Source organism: Podarcis tiliguerta, assembly GCF_965153285.1.
Source record: "Podarcis tiliguerta genome assembly, chromosome: 7".
Taxonomy (NCBI): Eukaryota; Metazoa; Chordata; class Lepidosauria; order Squamata; family Lacertidae; genus Podarcis; species Podarcis tiliguerta.
This window is the reverse complement of record NC_139540.1, coordinates 20,083,290-20,105,263: the sequence shown is the minus strand read 5'-3', so window position 1 is coordinate 20,105,263 and position 21,974 is coordinate 20,083,290. Positions and strand designations below refer to the sequence as shown.

At 42.6% G+C, this 21,974-nt stretch overlaps 1 protein-coding gene across 2 annotated transcripts in view; it reads right to left on the bottom strand.

Moving 5' to 3' along the window:
• RSPO2 (R-spondin 2) overlaps positions 1-21,974 on the bottom strand; it is a 114,734-nt gene that overhangs the window by 31,308 nt on the left and 61,452 nt on the right. For both annotated transcript variants that reach the window (XM_083450738.1, XM_083450737.1), the window contains exons 4-5: positions 13,948-14,091; positions 11,086-11,274 (exon numbers count right to left, since the gene is read on the bottom strand). In XM_083450738.1, the coding sequence (XP_083306864.1) occupies positions 11,086-11,274; positions 13,948-14,091 (333 nt within the window). The remainder of the gene's footprint in view (positions 1-11,085; positions 11,275-13,947; positions 14,092-21,974) is intronic.

Sequence of the window (21,974 nt, the reverse complement as noted above, 5' to 3'; positions counted from 1 at the left end):
TGTGTGCTTCCCCCATAATCGTGTTGCGTTCGTCCCAACTAAGAAAGGAAGAGGCAAGAATGAGAGAGCAGGTGGTGCTCACCGACACTGCATTGCTCAGGCTGCCCCATTAACGACAGTCACATTATTATTATTTATTAAATTTGTATCCCCCCCCCCATACCTGCATGTCTCATGACTTCTCTTTCAATGATGGGACTCAACACTGGGTTTCCTGGTGCAAGATCCAGATCCACTTAGTTCCAGCAAGGTTGGTCTCCTTGTACCTTAAGACACTGTCGGCACAGTTGGAGGCAGACACCCTCTGCGGATGCCACTATTCATGTTACAGCTTTGTTCCACACGCCCAGAGCTAGACCGGAGCCATTGTGTTTTGACAATACTAACATTTATCTCAAGGTTTCCCAGACTTGGGTCTCCAGCTGCTAGCGGTGCTTTTTAAATAGCTAAATAAGTATCTGCTGCTGTTTTTTGCTTTTATGGTGCTGAGCTTCACTGAATTGGTTTGATATCATTGTGTGTGATCTTAGATTCAGAGGAAGAGTTAAAAAAATAATTAAAAAAATGCAAAGACATATTTCTGCTCCAGGTGAGATTTAAGCAAAGTCTTAGTGCTGAACAAACTAGCCTTGATTGTAGAATCATTGAACTGTAAGGCACCCAAGTCACACTTGTCAGAGTTCACTGGCAGGCATTATTAATTAATTAAATTTATATTCTTCCCTTACTTTTGAAAAACAAAAGCATCACAATGGGCAAGCGTTCAAGAGAAAAGTGTCAATCAGCACTTCTCCCCTCCCCCGATATCCTGTACTGAACAATGTTACTAACACTGTAAAAAGCAAATACTTTCCTAGTCTTTTTGCTATATTCTCCCCCCCCCTTTTTTTTCTTTTTAAAGTTGCCCATCATTTGGGTGAACTGTGGTTGCTTTTTTTTGTTTTGTTTTCAGGGATGATGTCAATCACAAATGTGGTCAGACAGCAATCCATCTGCATGGAAATATTAACTGCCGCGAATCTATTTGCCAAAATTCCTCCAACATGGGTGTCTGGAAGCCCATGCCCCTTGCTTGAACTTCTTCAAACAAAGTTCACAATAAATCTGACACCCCATAAAGCAACTGCTTCCATTAGCACCCTACGGTTGCTCTGGCCAAAACCCTGCAACTAGATACCTCCACACTTGTCTGCTGCCCAGCCGAGTCTGACTCCATATGAGGTGCTCAGAAATTCCTTCTTATACACACATCGCTCAATAAGTCACACTAAGTTATCAAGAAAACAGCATATTGCTTCTTCCCCCAAGTTATTTTGCTTGGAATACAGTTGAGGCTTGAATTATCAGAAACAAGAAAATTCAGGCACTTAAAAAAAAAGTGTTCACAAGTGGGAAGAACTTTCTGAAATTCCAGTAAAGCAGTAAAATGTAGGAGCTACATGTCGCTGTCATTTCAAACAGCATCTAGCCAGTGTAAAATAATAAACAAAACTTGCTATGTCGCATGACATATACTCTACTAAAAAAACACACACACACATCAGAAATTTACACAAATCCAGAAACCAAAAGAGTTAAATATCCTTATTTAAAATATGCACATTTTGCTCATTTGCATATACTCACTATTTTCAGTTGTTTTGAAATGTTTTTAATATTGTGTTTTAACTGCCCTGAGACCTATTTCCTAACTCCTGAAAATAAGGTTTTATCAGGTATCACTCAATACCTTTAAAGCCTATAGGCTGCATTCATGAGGACTAGAATCTCATATTATTAAAACTTTTTAAAAAATGAGAAAGTATTTGCAGGACAACGAATTCAGTGGTTTTTGCACACAGACTGCTATTTAACTAAAGCCGTTATAAGGACCCACTTCATTATTCTCTTATGGTTATTTATTTCCTTCTCTAGCATAAAATATGCCTACACTGGCAGTTGTGGGATGCTTGTGTGGTTGTGTATTTCACATGGACAATTCCACCCTGTTATTTCCACATCAGGGGAAGCCTCCAAGCTAAGAGTTCTAGACAGCCTAACCAGTATGACAGCACCTCAGAGATCTGAACATCTGAAGGGTGTCACAAATGGGCCACCATCTCATAAACTAGTGAAATAGTGTTTAAAGGTGAGCACGACTCTTGGCAGCTTTTGCTTGAAGAAATTAATTTCTCCAGAACGGATGTAATTCCTAAGCGCATGTTACAGATGCTCCAAGCAAGGAACAGCAGTGCACACTGTGCTCCTTTTGAAGAGCTTACCAATAGTGCGAGGTGAAAAGATGAAGCTAATTTGACAACTCAAGCAATGTCACATGCAATAAAAAAGTATCTATTGATGGGCTAGTTTCTTTGTGTGTGCGCACACACACACACACACACACACACACCGGATCAAGTACAACCGTGTTAAGAATAAATACTTCAATATGGATTAGTATCTGGCTGCCATTCAGAATTTTTAAATGATCGTCAACTGCATAATTGCCCAGAGACGGCTCTAACTCGTGCTCTGGTCATTTGCAAGGATTTTTCTTTAAAAATCATTAAAAACAGATAATTCCAGAAGCAACCCACAGATCACATGATATTTTGAGGGGCTTCTAAAAGACAACACACAAGAGAATCTGTCTAGTCAAGGGAATCTGTGCAGTCCAACCTAAAGAAACGTGTCTAATTTCTTGTGTATATTGTGGGAAGGTTGGGCGTGGGTGAGATATGAACCATGTGAGAATCAAGCAGAACGAGGGCAGATTGTGCACCCATTGTCCAACTCCCAAAGTTAGGCTTAAGCAAGTTACATGTTAGCAGCTGCTTGCTTCGTATATATGACATATTCTCAATAAAGCCCTGTGCTTTCTGAGGGGTTGACTTCATTTTATCCGGGGACCTCTACATTGCCCTGCATTAAAAATGGATCTTCAAACAGGACTTCTCAGAAGCAAGTGGGTTAGGAATACCAGCCATTCAAAGAAACACTGTGTCTTCTGAATAAGTGTGACCTTTTTTAAAGTCAACTGTCCCAGTCAACAGTTCTTTCAGCCAACCAAGCAGGGGGCGGAGAAAGGCTACAAGTGCTTGCTTGAAGAGGTTGTGTATCTTATTAAGATGCTAAAGAGCTTTTCTTCTTCTGCATGATGTGCCATGAAATTGATTAATTAACGTGGATCCATTATTGAGAATTCATTCATGCAGCAGTCATTACCTGATCTCTGCTTACATAGACTTAGGATAGATTATCCAATTAATGGGGGATTGCAAGCGAGGAGAGATGGGGCAGGGATTGTTGCGCCGTAAAATCTTAGTCCCTCCCATCCTCATACGGAAGATACGATCTATTAGCTATGCTTGGTTTTTCCTTATAAGAACATGTTTACTTTCGCATAGCTGTCAAGCAAAAAAAAAAAAAAAGGCTGAGAGAAGCCCTATAGGAAAGCTCTATATACAATGCTTTAAATTTACCTTATAATGCCATTGCACATAACATCATATGCTAGCTTTCCCACTGACCAATTTGATAATTTCCTCTAGATTTTCCAAATAAGGTAGACAGCATCCTTTGCATTCAGTAGAGCAGGGAACCTGTGGCCCTGCAGATATTGCTGGACTACAAATCCCATCAGCACCAGGCAGCACGGCCAATGGCCAGGGATGATTGTGGAGTTGCAGCCCAACAAACAACATCTGGAGAATAACTAGGTTGGGGAAAGCTGCTATATGGGGAAAGAGGTGAGCATCTATTAGTAACAGAACCCCTCCTTGTTCAAGTGGTTAAACATGATGTGTGGCTCTTCAGTTAGGAGGGACAGAACCAGCTCTTGTTAACATATGGGCTGATTAAGGTGGGCAATTCCGTCCACTAGTCATCTGAGACCAGCTCTGTATCTGTCCTGTGATTATGCCCATATAATTATGGAACTGGCTAGTCCTTTTTTTGGCACAAACACACTCTCTTCGAGCCCTTCTCAAAGTCTTACCTTAAGCCTGGCAGGGACTATTTACAGAGCCTGAGGGCAAGTCAAAATACAGGTTTTTATGAAGGGTGTGCATGTCTTCGTTTCTGAAACTGGGCACACATTTACTCGGGGCCATAGGAGTTGAATGTGCTCATGGAATTAGTGGGATTCTGCGGTCATGCAAGGACAACAAATTCTGTACTCTGATTGTCAGACTGCCGTGAACTCAGTAGCTAACCTCGTTCAATGTTGATGAGACTTTAGGTGGGGATTAGGGTAGGTAAAGGAAGATTTGTATGAGTTGGGGTGAAGGCCGAAATTCCCTGCCCATTTTTAGGGACCCGAGGGACGGTCTTTCAAAACTTCTGATACCACAACCAACAATGAAGGTTTATCATACCTTCAGCTCTCTGAAAGTACTCATCAGCTGTTGCCAGCTAAAACGAAACAGGATCCCCAATGCGACTGTCATAAATAAGTTTTGATTGGATTAGAGGACAACGCAACTAGATAAGATCGAAATAGCTGTGAAATTAGCACACACATGGTCTATTGTCTGCTGTCCCTTTCTGTGATACTCAAACGTGCCCAGCCTTGAGGGTTGCTGATTATAAAGCAAAATGGGAGGTGGGTGTATTGTCTTTACAACAATGGGAGATTAGAAAGCAGCAAATGCAGCTCAAACCAAGATTGAGAAATTAGGAAAACTGGATTGCCGAACTAATTGCGGGGGAAAGAAAGAAAACGTGTGAGAGATTGCAACATTAGCGCTCCTCAGGCATTTGTAACGCAACTTAAAGTAAACACACGAGAGAGGAGTGAGCCAGCTTGGTCGCATTGCTTTCGCAAAGAGGCAGGTATCCTCACAGAGATTCCCTGCAGAGTTTACAACCCTGGAAAAAAATCAGGTTTCTAAAACTTTCCAGTGTTTTCCCCTTCATTGCTGCACCTGCGCTGCTTCAGCCAAAAACTAATGTGCTTTTCACCTGAGAGGGTGGAGAAGGGTGAATTACATCCTTATTGAGGACCTCTGTGTATTTTGCTTAATGTGGGCACAGAACTAACATACTTAAACCAATTCGCACATACAGCTCTTCAGTTCAAAAGGAATCCTGCTTTGAGGAAGGGAGCAGAACAATAGCCATTGCTTTGTTGTTACACAACTGCTACTGACCTGTGTGTAACATCTAGCCTGATCCTACCCAGCCATCTTGTTTCGGCTGTAATGGCAACCAATAAGTTTCAAGGTTCGTGTCAAGTTTTTGGTGTTTAATAATAATTCCCTTCAGTCCCTGGCTCCCATATATCCCGCGTCTCTTCATCTAGCCAGTGTGGTGTAGTGGTTAAGAGCGGTAGTCTCGTAATCTGGGGAACCAGGTTCGCGTCTCCGCTCCTCCACATGCAGCTGCTGGGTGACCTTGGGCTAGTCACACTTCTTTGAAGTCTCTCAGCCCCACTCACCTCACAGAGTGTTTGTTGTGGGGGAGGAAGGGAAAGGAGAATGTTAGCCGCCTTGAGACTCCTTAAAGGGAGTGAAAGGTGGGATATCAAATCCAAACTCTTCTTCTTCTTCTTGTCTCCAATGTGTTCTTAGACATATAGAGAGAAGAGCACCCCACAACATCTCTGTCCCTGCTGGTTGCGCCTCAGACTTCTTTGCTCTGAGCAAAAGGGTTGGAGGGGAAATCATTGCATGTTCAGCTGAACATGTTCAGAATACGCCACACTATGAGGAGCACTGTGTAGTCTGTTTTCCTAGATGCTCAAACAGGGCCTGCATCTTTTTACAATTCCTGGATGTCAGCATCAAGTTTTCCTCTCAGAACCTGCTCCAAGCTCCACTTCCATTAGAGTTGCCATATGTCCGGAATTTCCCGGACATACCTGGAACACTGCAGTCAGAAGCAGTGTCCAGGCAGAAATTGGCTAAACGTCCGGGAAAATCTGGATATATGGCAACCCATGTTGGCAGTGTCGTTTTTGGCAATTTCCCTTAAAAATAGCTCAAAAACTTTTGTGTCTGCATTTTCACTTTTTGAAATACAGTGGTACCTTGGGTTACATACACTTCAGGTTACATACGCTTCAGGTTACAGACTCTGCTAAACCAGAAATAGTGCTTCAGGTTAAGAACTTTGCTTCAGGATGAGAACAAAAATCGTGCTCCGGCGGTGAGGCAGCAGCAGGAGGCCCCATTAGCTAAAGTGGTGCTTCAGGTTAAGAACAGTTTCAGGTTAAGAACGGACCTCCGGAATGAATTAAGTACTTAACCTGAGGTACCACTGTATGGCAACCCTAACTTCCATGCAAAAGGAATGACATGACAAACAGAAGAATAAATTCCCTTCTCAAAATCACCCCTTTTATTGGTCTTCTGCAGGTGATTCAAGACACATCTTTTCTGAGTGGTCTTTTCTTAAGCTGGTTAATTTTATTTGTTCTTAACTAGTTCTTTAGATTGTTGAGTTTGTTTTGCTTTGTTGACCTATCTTTATACTCTCAAGGCTGTGCACCAAGACAGATAAAACAGACAGACTTCAGTAATAAATATATGAAGGTGAGAGGCCCAGTCCACCCTGTGCAGACACCCCAATACTTGGGACCTTCCCAATACTTTGAGCACAAAAAGCTTTGAAGACAGAAGAATTACGTAAACTGGGCACTGCAAGGAATGGAGTTACCCCAAAACAGATGGCTGTTCTTAAGATATCTCACCAGCATGTTCAAGTTGATTCTTTCACCTGAAAAATGGAAGGCTCCACTCCAGGTCACACAGAACCATCTGTTGGCAAAGCAACCAGAGTTTTGAGCTAGCCTTAAACCTAAAAAAGCTGAGATTTCTCGTAACAGCAAGAGCAAAGATATTAACAAGCCTAGGCTATTAATCCTGTTAAAGTGTTTTCTTCCCAAGGAAAATCCAATTCTGGATCATATCCAAAACCCATCAGTTTGGAACGACTTGGAGTAGTTGAAAAAGCATTTAGGTAATACCCACTTTTCTTTTCTTTTTTTAATCAACAACATTTAATAGTTCCCCTAAGCTATTTGATGACTGAGAAAGTGATAACATTTTAAAATGTTACCTGTTCTTCCCGCAGTACTATTTTAATTTTATGCATTAGGCTCGTATTTGCTTTACTCTGTTATTTTATTTTATTTTTGGCATAAGACCCCAAAGATGGAAAGGAGAAGACACATTAATGATCCACCGTATCAAAAGACCTGCTCAGAGGACTAGAACTTTTCTCATTTCTCTATATTTATGCAATCCCATCTGCTTCAACTGCAGTCCCATTATAACAATTGTGAGGAATAGCTCCAGGCTAAAAGCTGGCTGCACATTTCCTTCAAGCTGAGCTGCAGTGATGTCACAGAACATCTACGAACATTCCAACTACTGAGAGGTAAAGGCCAGCCACATGCTATAAAAGTAAAACAATCTAAAATGCCAACATTCATACAAATGAAGCCACTGTAGGAGGAGCACGAAGCTGGAGTGCTGCATGCTGTTGGAATCAGGAGGTTAAATGCTATGCTAGATATGGTAGGTACTCGAAAAGTTCCATAACCAAGATATCCTTCCAACTGACTGCCATGTATCATCCTTATCTCTTTAGCTTGAGTGGTTACTATACTCAAGAACTGTCACATGCTGGTTTCTGGCTCAGACCATTAATCTCCCCTGGTGTGATATACAAACAAGGCTAGATGTCCTCATCCCAAGTGGATAATGAATACCCAGTGTTTCATTTGTTACTGGTGCTAGCATTAAACAGTAGCAGTGCAAGATCAGGAGACCATTTGCCTCAGTTTGTAAAAACTGAGATCGAGAGGAAAAAGAACAGGACATCCTACCACTTGTCTGCCTCCAAGGTCCCCCAAAACTTTGCTTCTCATTCTGAAGTTGCAGTTAAAACAAATTAATCTGATGGGTTTCGTTTCTTAGCTGGCAGTTCTGTTGTGTCTTCTGTTTATGAAATTAGTGGAAGTTTTTCTTTCATTCCAGAGTTCCAGGGCATTAACTTTGGTTTTACTGCTGCTACGACTGTCATGCTGCAACTGTGGTGGATATTTAGAAGAGCGCTCCAAAATTTGAGGCAATTCGTGGTGTCCTCCCCACCTTCCAGAGAGCTCCAAGTCACTGTCCCAAATAGCATTCATTTCTCCTTGTAAACTCATTACTGGCCTCCCCTGTCTTCAGGCTCAGGAAAACTTGCTGTGAATATTTATCCCATCTGCCCTTCTGTTTCCATCCTTTGGGAGTCATGAATATATTTGGCATAATTGCCATTAGAATAATATGGTCTTATAACAAAGGGATGGACACCTCATTCCAGGCCATTTCAGTTTTTGCATGGGTTCATTCACTTCATCATTTGTACTTGTTTAAATACATATTTTGTCTCATTGCATCCACTTCTTTATTTATTATACCCTAAGGTACATGGTTTCTTATGCATTTTATTTATTTAGAAGCATTGCTAAACCACTTAATATTTGACAAATCTTTAAGCAATACACAAATACAACAACGACAACATACTATAATAAAGAGAGAGAGATACAACATAAAAGTACAGTAAAAGAGCACATAATATAAAAACAAAACTTCAAGGATGACAGAATCCAATCTTGGAGGCTCAGAGAAAGTCTGGGCAAAAAAGATATGTCTCTACAAGATGTTCAATGCAATTCATGCATGATGCTTTACATGGCACAGGGAATGGTATTTTACAGTGCAGGAGCAATGGCGGAAAATGCCCATTTGGAGGGTCACTGCCCTGTAGCGTGCAGTCCCATGACTAAAATTTCCCCAGATGATCTCATTGATCTTCCATGTCTATACAATTAACCTGGTCTTAAGTTGTTCAGGGTTTTATATGGTGGTAAAAAGGCCTTTAACAAAGCCCTGTAGTTGATTGGACATTTGTACTCTTTCTGAGCTGAAAATTGAAGCGCAACAGTCAGAAAGTGTGAAATCCAAAGGATTCCTGAATTAGTCCAGGAGGCACAAACTATTTGTTGTTGAAAGTTGCTTTGAGTTACCTTCGGTAAAGAATAGAAAAGTGGCTCACAAGTTTTAAAAATATGATTATTATTCACTTACAGATGTGGACCGAACAAAATTAATTCTCACAAGGCCAAACAGCTACTTCAGAGCCAAGAGAAGAGGCAGAAGGTTTGCACTGTAATCTTTACTGTGGACTCCTCAAAATGACCCATCAGGAAATCTAATAATCGACAACTGCATTCTAGTGCAATCTTTTAAGATGCTGCACTCAACATGACCACAGGAAAAAACCAATGATAACACGAAGTTCTTTTGCTCTTGCAGCTGTCTATCTCCTTCATAAAAGAGAAAGAGGTACTCCAAGGGGTCGTTCTTATAAAGCCACATGGGTATATGGATACACAGTAAGCAGGGATGCAAAAGCATAAAACTGTCACTGAAAATCCTGAAAAAAACTGTCACTGAAATCCTTCTATGGCCATGGATGCACATTAAGGCAGAACACAAAAATAGTAAAATGAAATGTCAACAAAACAAACAGAAATAGAAAGCATATGGCAAAGGCGCACACACACTTGACCCTGCTCCACCAAAAATGTCCTCGCTTCCTGATCTCAGTTTAATCCATCACAATCTACTACTGTCTTTGGTTACATAATGTAAGATTTATCCCACGTGTTGATGAGAGTATTCAGACTAAACATTAGGAAGGGGTCATTTTTTAATAGATTTTTATGCAGAATAGAGCTATCCAAGTCACAGAATATGACTTCCCTCACTACTTCCTGCATTTCCTCCCTACATAAGAAGACTGTTCAGACACTGTCCCATATCAGGAGGATAAAGTGAACATGCCAACAGATAAAGTATAATTAATTTCATTTTTCCCACATAAGAGAACAACAAAAAAGGGCATGATCTACCTCTAATCACATTTGAACCAGGCAGTATTATGACCGTAGAAACACATTGTCCTTACTGCACCTGTACATTAATAAGCTTGATCTAACTTCTTAGGCCGCAATCCAGTGCCCTGTCCTGGCTCCCACCACAAAACAAACAAGCAAAGACTCTCACTTGTAAGAAATAAAAAAGATCTTTATTCAGGCAAGAAGTGGTATAGGCTCAGCAACAGACACAGGGCCCAGGAGCCGCATCTCAGTTCAAGGTTCAGAAGTTCAGAACCAGTGGAAGCAACGAAGATGTCCCAACAAATTTCCCCACCCTGTCTGCCAAGCTTTCAAAGTCCAGCCGCGGCGCACTCACTCGCCTTGTTCACCTTGTGGGAATGTTGGGATCAAAAAAGCATGCTCCACAGGGATGGGATGGGCTGCTCCCATCTGTGAAGGCAGCGCCTGGTTCTCAGCAACAAGCTTGTACCTACTTTTCAGACTCCTGTTCAGTCACTGCCTTCTGCCTCCTTGACTGCTCAAAGGCTTCCTGAGCCTTCACTGAGGCCCTTCACTTTGCAGGAAGAGCAGGAGTGTGCAGAAAACCGGCATCCCTGGTCCCCCTCCTGAAGTGAGTGAAGTTGTGCTGGAGATTCCTCCCTCCTCCAACCCAGGTTTCCCACCATTCAGGCCTCCTTGGGTTTCTACCACCTCCTGTGTCACAGTCTACCAATCCCAACAGCACCATGGGGCTCATTATGACTGTAACCCACTGCTCTTCAGGTTTTTTGGACTCCAACTCGCATCAGTCCCAGCCAGCATGGCCATGTTGTCGCTCCAAACATTTGCAGGCCACCAGGGTTGGGGGATGTTGCTTATTCACACACTTACCTGGTACTGAACAAAATGGAGTTTCTTTAGGAGAAGAGAAGTAGAGGTCAGTTGTCTTGAACTGCTTGTGGTTTAAAAACTGACTGTTACCTGATGTTGCTGCAAAACAACATTCTATACAGGATCTCATAAACATGTTCTATATATATATACACACACACAGTCACAGGCTGTGCTTCAGCACTTGTGTGCTAACAGAACGAGGTGGTGTGTAAGTTGGACGGTTCCTCCGGGTTTTTGAAAAACAAGAGACAGTGTTCTATCTATCTTAGTTAAACAAGCACGGCTTGAGTCAGGAAAAGAGCTCATAAAAACTTTTTGGCATCTGGCACGCTTACCTCCCGGACAGTGCCTCAGGGCCATTTTACATCTTCTGGACTCTGCGATGGTTGGGCATGGTATTGTGTCTTTTGCTGGCTTTTTCACAATTTGCCTCGTCCGCGTTTCCAAGCCCCACTTAAATCCGCAGGTCTTGTTATTTCTGCTGCACGTCCCCCATTCACTCCAAGGGCCCACTTCACAGCCTTCTGAGGAAACCAACATACACAACACACAGCGCTAGTTAACATCTTCTTGTCATCTGATGCACATAACATGGCTGCTCCAAAATACATGTCAATGAGGGGCAGAGGGTGGGGGTGGCAGAGAGGATGAAGAAATTCAAAACTTCCTAAGTGGCAGATTTTACTATTCAGTGACTGATGGCTTTATTAGAGGAAATTTCCACAGGCTGCCCTTATTTAATCCCACTAACTCGAAGAGCTGGTTCACAAACAAGCCCTGAAATGTGTTGTGGGGAGGCAATGCAATTTCTAGTCTACCATGAATTCTCCACACCTCCTTCTCTCCCAATCTTACAGTTATCTTCATTTTCCTTCCAGTTGCTTTTTAGAGGTGTTCGTATAATTTTAAATCAGATCTGGGGAACAGTTGCTGGGTTATAACCAGTGCTATTTTTCTAGAAAAAGAGGTGCTAGAAATTACCATGAACGCTTCCCTCATTCTCTTAGAATGGCAAAGGTGCCCACCTGAGAGGTGCCGGAACTGAGTTCTGGAGAGTTTTGGCTGAAAAAAAGCCCTGGTTATAACTCCCATCATCCCTGATCATTGGCATTGCTAGTTGGGACTGACTGATGGTGGTTGTATTCCAACATCGTCTGGAGGGCCACAGGCTCTCTGCCCCAATTTAAGTAGTGGAAATCTCGGGTCTCTTCTCTGTTTTGTTTTTCTGGTTGAACAATAGGCTTAAATCAGAACACAGGAACGTAAGAAGACATCCAGATGGATTATACCAAAGCAACATTCATATCAATCATACATTTAAAGCTCTATGATGCTGTAAGCCGCCCAGAATGGCTGGGGAAACCCAGTCAGACTGGGAGGGGGTATAAATAATAAAATTATTATTACACTTTAAGTAGTCATGGCTTCCACCATTGCATTCTGGGAGATGTAGCTTGTTAAGGCTTATCAGAGTGGTAACATGATCCCTATTTCCCTTCCAGAGCTATGGAAAGATGGGTTCCCTACCAACTCCAAGCAGCCTTAACAAACTAGGCTGGGCACAGAAGTCTTTCGCTTGTTCTTTTTTAGCATTAGGTTTCAGTCTGGTTTGCAGACACGAGTCACCAAGCCACATTAGGCGCTGTTTAAAAAAAAGAAAAATGAGAAAGACCATTTCACAGCAACCTATGCTCTCCCTTTTATTAAGATGCAAAGAAAAATCAAAGCGACTCAACACAGGAGTGCTTCAGAGTATCCTTACTTGGAGAAAAGCCATCAGGTTTCAGAAACAGAGATTTCCCTAGGACCCATTATTTCTAGATTTATTAACGGTAAGAAGATGAATTCCATTGCTCTAACGTTATTATAGCACATTAGCTGTTTCCATCTAACTTATGTACCAAACACTCGCCAAGGTTTTTATGCAGTGAGGTAATGTGTGAACTTGTAAACCTATCTCGATGTCCAGAAAGGTTTAGACCATAAGCATGATCATTATTCTAAGTGTTCAAACAGAAACAAAAAGGCAAGTACGAGACAAGCACATAATCACTAACGTTTCATGGTTGAAAATGTGGACATTAATTTTATTATTCCAACACTCCGATTCTCACTGCCTTAGAATTCCCATCATTTGCTGCTGGTAGTGGTTGGGAGGGGGAATGCACAAGAGAAAGAAGTGGAACTGCATGCCATAGAGGGGAAAGAGGAAAGGATACAATTTTTGAGAGCAGACAGTATTTTTCTCTGCTTGTTTTTGCCAGTTTGCATTTCTTGGTGCAGAAAGTAGTGATCTGATGTGTAGAGATCTTTCCTATTCTAATTAATTCAAGAGGCTTCTGGAAGCTTCTTTGTGTGAGGGAAACAAGCAGAAGGTTCATGATGTTTGGGTTATTTCTTCAGAGAAGCTGAGAACAGCTGGTTTAAACTGGTTCTCTTATCTCTTTCTGTCAAGGTCATGCAGACTATAAAAGTAAGGCCAGAAGGAGCCTGGGTTTCACTTTCTCTTTCTATCTGTCTTCCTTCTGGTGTGGTGTTGTGCATATAGTGTTAAAGCTTAGTCTTAGAGGTTATTGTAAGTTTAAGTTAAGTCTGCTGCAACTGGATTTCTTATGGACAGAGCCGATCCTGAATGTATTGGATTTGTGACCATTATGCTCATTTGCCTTCAGTAGCAGTAAAGTTCTACTGGATGAAATACAATTGCCTTTGGTCTATTTTTGGGGAATTCTGCAACGTGCTTAAATTTTTACTCTGCTAACTATGCATTGGAATCTACTCTGGATCAATATTGAGCAGAATTTCATGACAATTTTGTGTTCTGTTAACCAGAAATGGCTCATTGGGTGGCATGAATATATGTATATAAGAAGAGCTGGCTGGATGAGGCCAATGGCCCATCTAGTTCAGCTTCCTGTTCTTACAGTGGCCAGCCTGTGGGAAACCCATAAACAGGATCTGAGCACAAGAGTGCTCTTAGTTTTAAAAGGTCACCCCAAAAAACAGAAACACTGATTTCTTGGGAACAGGTACCGGAACATCGGGACTGTTACTAGTAAATAGAGAAAGTTGGATTGTATACAAGTGGGTGACGCAAGCTAATCAGGCAAAGTGGAAAATAATTTCAGAAACCATTCTGAATCAGTGGGGAGGATCAGAAAGAGGTAATATAGAAGAGATGTTCAAGAAGCACTCACCCACACATTCCATGGTCTCCTCTAAAGGTGCAAAGCCGTCAGGACATTCTCCAAAGCAGCGACCCCGGTAGAGATAAAACCCAGGCTTGCACTTTGTGCAAAAATCTCGACTGAAGCAAGAATCACAGTTCTCTATTCTGCATCCTAAGAGGTTGGAATAACAAATTTGTTTATTTATTTCAGGTTTGTAAATTCATTGAGTGATGCAGCAGCAAAGAACATAGCAGGACTCAACCATTTAAGAAGAATGGGTTCAGAGCTTACTCTTAAGAACCTAGGAAAAGCCCTGTTGGATCAGGCCAGTGGCCCACCTAGTCCAGCACCCTGGATTCACAGAGCTCAACCAGATGTGCTTGGAAGCCCACAAACAGGTCCTGAGTGCAACAGTGTAGTTGTTTTCATCTAGGCTTTTTAAATATATATGTATCTTGAGCACAGTTTTGTAGGAAGCTGTGAAATTGTATAAGTAACCAGCATGTTAGATGTCAATGAGCTCCTGCTTCTTGACCCATTACACCAACCCACAAAAAACAAATGTGAAAAGGGGGTATTATCTCATCCATTGTGTTGTGAACTGCCCTGAGATCTATGGGTGAAGGGCGGCATACAAATTTAATTAATTACATTATTAACTAGCTAAAGGTAAAGGGGCCCCTGACCATTAGGTCCAGTCGTGACCGACTCTGGGGTTGCGGCGCTCATCTCGCTTTACTGGCCGAGGGAGCCGGCGTACAGCTTCCGGGTCATGTGGCCAGCATGACTAAGCCACTTATGGAGAACCAGAGCAGCGCACGGAAACGCCGTTTACCTTCCTTCTGGAGTGGTACCTATTTATCTACTTGCACTTTGACGTGCTTTCGAACTGCTAGGTTGGCAGGAGCAGGGACCGAGCAACGGGAGCTCACCCCATTGCGGGAATTCGAACCGCCGACCTTCTGATCGGCAAGTCCTAGGCTCTGTGGTTTAACCCACAGCACCACCCGCATCCCATACATTATTAACTAGTCAATCATTAATTGATTTGCAAAAGTTTTAGCTAGTGAAAATTAGCAGCATGAGAGAGCATGCTGAATTCTGCTACCTATATTGCTTTCAAACATGCACATTAAATGAGTCTTGGCATTCTGATGAGATGTGAATGGGTGGTCCTGTATCGCACTGCAGAAATGCTGGAAGGAAAGCTATCACTATATAATTGCTACCCTCACATCCAAGAGATGCAACCATCTACAAGGTCAAGTATCAGTTGTTGATTCAAATCTGGGGGGGATGTCTCATTCAAGTGAATCCCCCCCTTTATAGATGGAAATCTTCCATTTAAAATATTAGGGCCTCTGCTATACGAAAAGGCTGCATGTTGTTACCTGTATCTTTGACTCAGTCTTGGGGAGTTTTGTCCCTAACACCTTCCTGTTTTAAATTGAATGGAGAATACACATGGTGTTTCCTTATGTGAAACCTTAACTTTCCATTTCTTGGCCACAGATCATAGCTAGATAGTCTGCGATACATTTCTTGTGTTTGCCTTTTCTGGCAGCCACTCTCTTATGTTTGGTAGATTCCACGCCACTGGAATGTTTATCATCACATTTTGAGAAAGGCTGACTATTCTTCATATAGCAAGCACCCAAACCAAGTTTTCTATGGCCAGCAAGTTCTGCAGACAAGTGAATCTGAATGCTAGACTTTGATTACTTATATTTCAGTTCCATTAACATGCATTGAATGCATATGTTTAGCCTTAGGTTTAGGGATGTAAATAAAGGGAAAAGAAAACACTACAGGCAACATCACACTTATGGATCGTATGTGTCATATCCTCGTTAGAATGCAGGGATTAAACCATAGTTGCCCTGTTATGATGCAACAGGAAACTATGGTTTAAACATAACAATTTATGTCATATATTTATACACATCTTAATACCAAGGTAGTCTCTAAGAGGTTTATAAAAATTGTTATGATCTCAGTGACAAAACCAGACAGGCAAGGCAAGAGCATGCAGTTTGTTCTTTGGCTAACAACCCATGGTTTATTGGCCTGTGACTCTTACATCAAAAATGAGCCACAGATTATTACTGAAATCCTAGACTTGCCAGCTGAAATTTAGGTCCAATGAGTTCAATGAGACTTTCTCCTGTTTACGTAGGTACTGGATTTAAGCCTAAAAAGGAGGTGTGCACATACACACTCAAGTTAACTAACAAACATGAGAACACGTCTGCACAACATATTTCAGTTTGCAATGAATTCCAGTTTTCAAAAAGATGTTAAGGCCCCATGAGTTTTATGGACACGGCACAGTGTACAAATCTAGAATGGTCACAACCATGCTTTTAAAAAAACGTTATCTTGTTGGGAAAATGGTATAACACGCAATAGATAGACCCAAAATGGCACATGCTTGCTAGGCCAACATTGGCACTTGCAATCCTTGTTAACTCAGAAAACTGTGGGAGGTTTGCGCTGATAAAATTTGGGGTGGTACACTGGCGTATGGTTCTTCCCCACCATTAAAAACGCAGCATGGGGTATTGGTATAATCAATCCAAAAGCCACCGTTCCATAATGCAACAGGCCAGATAGAAGCATGAGAATTATAATCAGGGAGACTAATGCAATAATTCTCACATCTAAATGCACTCATAGTTTATCTCTGGGTTGTGTGAAGAAATAGACTCATTATCTGTCCTGAATGACACTCCCACCTATTCAGCTGTATTGGATGGCTGTGGATTCTGGTAATATGAGGAAGGAAGAAAAAACCTTCTTTTCATCCATTTTTCCAATGCCATGCATAATATTATAGACTCCAACTATGTCCACCCTTAGTTGCTTTCCCCCCCAATCTAAAAAGCCTCAAAGAGTGTAGCTTTTCCTCACAGGGGACTTGTCCCACCCTCCTGATTATTTTGGTTACATTTTAGTGCACTTTCCCCAGTATCCTTTTTGAGATGTGGCCATCAGAATTGGACACTGCATTCCAAGTGTGGTCGCACCATAGATTTGTATCGAAGGATTGCTATGTTGGCAGGTTTATTTCCCAACGATCCCTTAGCATGAGATTTGCCTTTTTCACAGCCGCCACACACTGTGTTGACATTTTCATTGAGCTCAATATCTCTTCTTCGGTCACTCGCTCACCGCCGCCAAATATTTCTTATGGAAGTTGGTTTATAATGCTTTTTGTTTCTACCCAGAGTGGTTTCTGAGCCAGCATATAGTGAAACGTGTGAGAGGAGGCAGCTTTTTCCCTTTTTCTCTGCATTTATTTATTCTATTAAAGAGAATTTATATGCCTCTTAATCAGGCAAAACCTTTAAGCAGTTTGAATATATATCCAAATTACTGATTAAAATCAGTCGTTAAAAAACAAGTTTGCCTTTACAAATTTCAAAATGAAACCAACAGTTCTAAAAATATATGTTATAAAATAAAATTGCATGTTGAAGTTCATGTCAGATTTACCATGTCTGGGTTGCCTTGCTTAAGCCAAATATATTTTTAGTAGGCACTGAAAATGGTGCAGTGAAGGCCCCTGCCTACGATCAATGAGCTCCAAAGTGTAGCAGGTGTTGCCACACTGAAGGAGCTATTTCTTGCAAGTGCAAAGCAAACATGGCATGGCAGTTCCCATGAAGACCTTCACCTGATGCTCCAGATCAGCAGTTCTCAACCTATGAGTCCCCAGATGTTGTTGGACTACAACTCCCATCATCCCTGAGCTCTGGTCTTGCCAGCTAGGGATGATGGGAGTTGTAGTCCATCAAACATCTGGGGACCCACAGGTTGAGAACCGCTGCTCCAGAGGGTTCTCCAACTCTCTGGAACAAATGTGGAGGAATGCAAGGCAAATAAAGTTGGCAAAAATTGCCTCTCCTCTTCTGTTAATGGAGGTGTGAGTTGGACCCAAAAGGAAAAAACTGGAACCATCCCATGCCAAAAAGAGGGTTTTCAACACTGTTCATGCAGCTCTTGTTCTGCTTACATACGTACATTTATTAATGCATAATAAATTGCTATTCTACAGATATGTAAGGGGTGCTGCTGAAAGTGTCGGTTTTCTCCTTCTGCCTCTCTTTGCTGCCAGGGGAGCAATAACGATTAATTTTGTTGTTATTCCTGGATCGGGACACTCCACCAATGTACAGAGCCATAATCTGCAGTTATTTCCTTTGCTGCGTCCCTGTTTTTCTAATAGGCTCAAAACTTTAGCCTGAGGCCATCTCCTGACTCCTGTGAGTCGTGCTGAACGTTAGCGTTGTGCATTTAACAGACCCAGAAGGGGTGTTCTCAAGTTATAGGCAACAGCAGTCCAATCTGTGCACACAAGGCGTTGAGCTGTACAGTGAAATGTTCAGTGCTGGCACAATCTATGTACCTGAACTGTTCCAAGCCAACAAGTGTACACAAAAGTTCACACAAATTCTTGCACATGCGTATAAGACTGTTTGTGTTCAGTGTAACCAGCGAACAACCCTATTGTCCAGCAGTGGCTGGTGCCCCTTGGGACTGGTGGGGCTGAAAATAGAGAAACCAACAATAACTGGAGCCAGAGCCATGGATTAGCAGAGTCAACTAATTCTAGTTTTGTCCTCATTCTTTCCCTGCTGAGTTCTGTAAGTGGGAAAACACTTCAAGAGGAGGGAACTGTGCAGGCAGTGGATTGGTTGCAAGCAAGAATGCAGGCAGGTAAGGGTTAACTGGGGACAGATGGACGTTGGTGGGGCAGTGCTGCATTTACCCAAATGAAGAAGCCTCTACTGCTCTCCATGGAACAACCAGATTTGGCAGGACCACTAAAACCACACACATCTAGGCCTGGTAAAAAGATTTGCTCATAACCCACAGAAGGTCTGGCTCCATGCATACTACTTCACCACAGGTGAAGGGGGGATAAAGAGGAAATGGAACCACTGCAAAAGAGACCAAAGCCTGAATCATAATCATAATATTTTTATTATTTATATCCCGCACATCTGGCTGGGTTTGTCCAGCCACTCTAGGCGGCATACAGCATATCTAAAAACCTAAAACATCAAGTGTTAAAAAAACTCTCAAAACAGGGCTGCCTTCAGATGTCTTCTAAAAGTTGTGTATTTCTTTATCTGCTTGACATCTGAAGGGAGGGCGTTCCTCAGGGAGGGCACCACTACTGAGAAGGCCCTCTGCTTGGTTCCCTGTAACTTCACTTCTCACAGTGAGGGAACCAGCAGAAGACCCTCAGAGGACAACCTCAGTGTCTGGGCTGAGCAATGGGGGTGGAGACTCTCCTTCAGGTATACTGGGCCGAGGCCATTTTGGGGCTTTAAACGTCAGCACTAATACTTTAAATTGTGCTCAGTAACCTTCTGGGAGCCAGTGAAGATCCTTAAGGACCGGTGTTATACGGCAGCCACTTCCAGTCACCAGTCTAGCTGTCGCATTCTGGATTAGTTGTAGTTTTTGGGTCACCTTCAAAGGTAGCCCCACGTAGAGCGCATTGCGGGAGATAACCAGAGCATGCACCATTCTGGCAAAACAGTCTGCGGGCAGGTAGGGTCTGAGTACCAGATGGAGGTGATAGAGAGTTGCCCTGGACACAGAATTGACCTGCACCTCCACAGCCCAGGAGGAAGGAGTCCAAATTGACTCCCAGGCTGTGTACCCAATCTTTCAGGGGCACGGTTACCTCGTTCAGGACCAGGAAGCCGTCCCCCCCACACACAGCCCCTGTCCCCCAAGAACAGTATTTCTGTTTTGTCAGGACTCAACCTCAATCTGTTAACCTCCATCCATCTGCCAACAGCCTCCACTCACACAGGACCTTGACCCCCCTCACTGGTTTTGATTTGAAGGACAGGTAAAACTGGGTATTTTCCAGCCTAAACCCCCAGCGACTTCATGTAGATGTTAAAAAACATGGGGGAGAGGACAGAGCCCTGAGGCAACCCACAAGTGAGAGCCCAAGGGGCCGAACACTCACCCCCAACACCATTTTCTGGACACGGCCCAGGAGGAAGGAGCGGAACCACTGCATAGCAGTGCCACCCTCTAGAAAGTCCAGAAGGATGTCATGGTCAAATGTCTCAAAGGCAGCTAAGAGATCCAGCAAAACTAGGAAACAGCTTTCACCCTTGCCCACTGGAGATCATCAACCAACACAACCAAGACAGTCCAATGATGGGGCCTGAATCTCAATTTGAAGCGGTCCAAATGGTCCACATCCTTCAGGCATGTCTGGAGTTGTTCCAGGTCACCTACAACAACCATACTTGCTAGAACAATCAGTATGTGTTAAAAACACACACACAGGCATGGAAGTTGTCAGGTTGATAGAAGTTGTCAGGTTGACCACAGCCACTCCTTAGGTATCTTATGTATCCCCACGACAGGTCTGAGGTATGGACTGGAATAATTTTTGACCGGGGGCAGCCCTATGATGAGGCAGAGTGAGGTAACTGCCTCAGGTGGTGAATGCTGAGGTGTAGGGAGTGGACAGAGCTGTGAGCACCATGAGGTCCACTTTACAGCCCCTACGCTAGCCTGCTGGCCTCAAGTACAGTGGACAACACTGTCTTTCACCAGTATTGTGGCAAGAGTCAACTACCTGTCAAATTGGCTTTTGTATGTGCCTTGGGAGAGGGTGCCATCCTTTCCTTTGCCTCAGGCAGTGAAACATCTTGAGCCGGCCCTGCATTTTACTATGTCCAAGAAAGAGCCCACTCTATCAGACCTGCCATAGTGTTGGTTCAAACCTCCTGTGACATGCGGACCAAACCCCAAAGAATTCCTGTTGCCTTGGAGACCATGTGGTGCCCTTCATATATTACTGGACTCCAACTCCCTTCAGGCCTAGCCAGCATGGGCAACAATCAGGGATGAGGAGGAGCTGTAACAGTATCTGGTGGGTACCACGCTGGCTACCCCTACTTTAGAGGGTGATTAGTTTTCTTCCATCTGGCAAAAATAAATAAATAAATCCATGTATGCAACTTTAGAGATGAAATTACATGGCACACCGTAACCAGGAAAAAAACAACTCTAAACAGTCTTGCAAATTTGAGATGCCTAGCTCATAGCTAGTGAAGAAAATTAGATTTGAAAATGCACCTTTTTTTCATAATTTTAGAGCTGCTGCGTTGAGCTGCGTGGCATTCACAGTGTTGTGTTTGGCAAGAGTGGCACTTTTCAATCCATGTTAACATTTTCCCTAAGATACACAGGTTCAAGCGCTTTTCTATTGCAAATGCAAAAATGTTCCAGAAATAAGAAAAGGTCGAAGACTTCTTCTGCTCAAAGATATTCAGAGTGCAAGCGTTTTACACCAAACTCTCCTAAGACCCCCCTTCTGTAAAAACCAGTAGGGATTTTGAATGCAGCCAAAGCTATTTTTAAACTGCGAAAACAATGTCAGAGCAACAGACAAAAAAATGTTCGGAGTCAGAAAGGGCATCCAACATCAGGAAAGAAGAATTTCATATTTATTTGTGTATTTTGAAAATGTATGAAAGATAGTAGGGCAGGGTCTTAATAACTTGCAGGATCATATTGGGTAACACAGCAACACACAGCAAAAACAGGGCCACCGATATCAGAGCTAAAAAGGCAAGATGGTGAGCTGGTTTGGACACATAATATTAAACCATAGTTAAGTGTTTGTGAATGAGCTGCAGTGGCCCATATGCTGGCGAACTCCCCCTTCAGGGTGACCATAAGGACACTTTCGGAAGCTTCCACAGTTTTCAATTGCTTGCCATACCATCTGAATCCATACAAACTGTGGTTGATCTTAAATGTGGTTAGTAGAAACAGACCAACTTCAAGCCATGGTTTATGAAGCCAGCGATTAATCATAGTTAAGGTCAATCACTGCTTACGGTTCAGCTGACTTTCTAAATGGCAGTTAATCTAAAACGAAAGCAGAACCTTCTATCTCCCCTTCGCAGCTGTGACAGAGCTTGCTAAAGCTCATGTTCATGCTAGGTAGCAAGGAAATGCAAAGTGGCAACTGACAAGTGGAAAAGAAAACCAGAATAGTGAGCCTT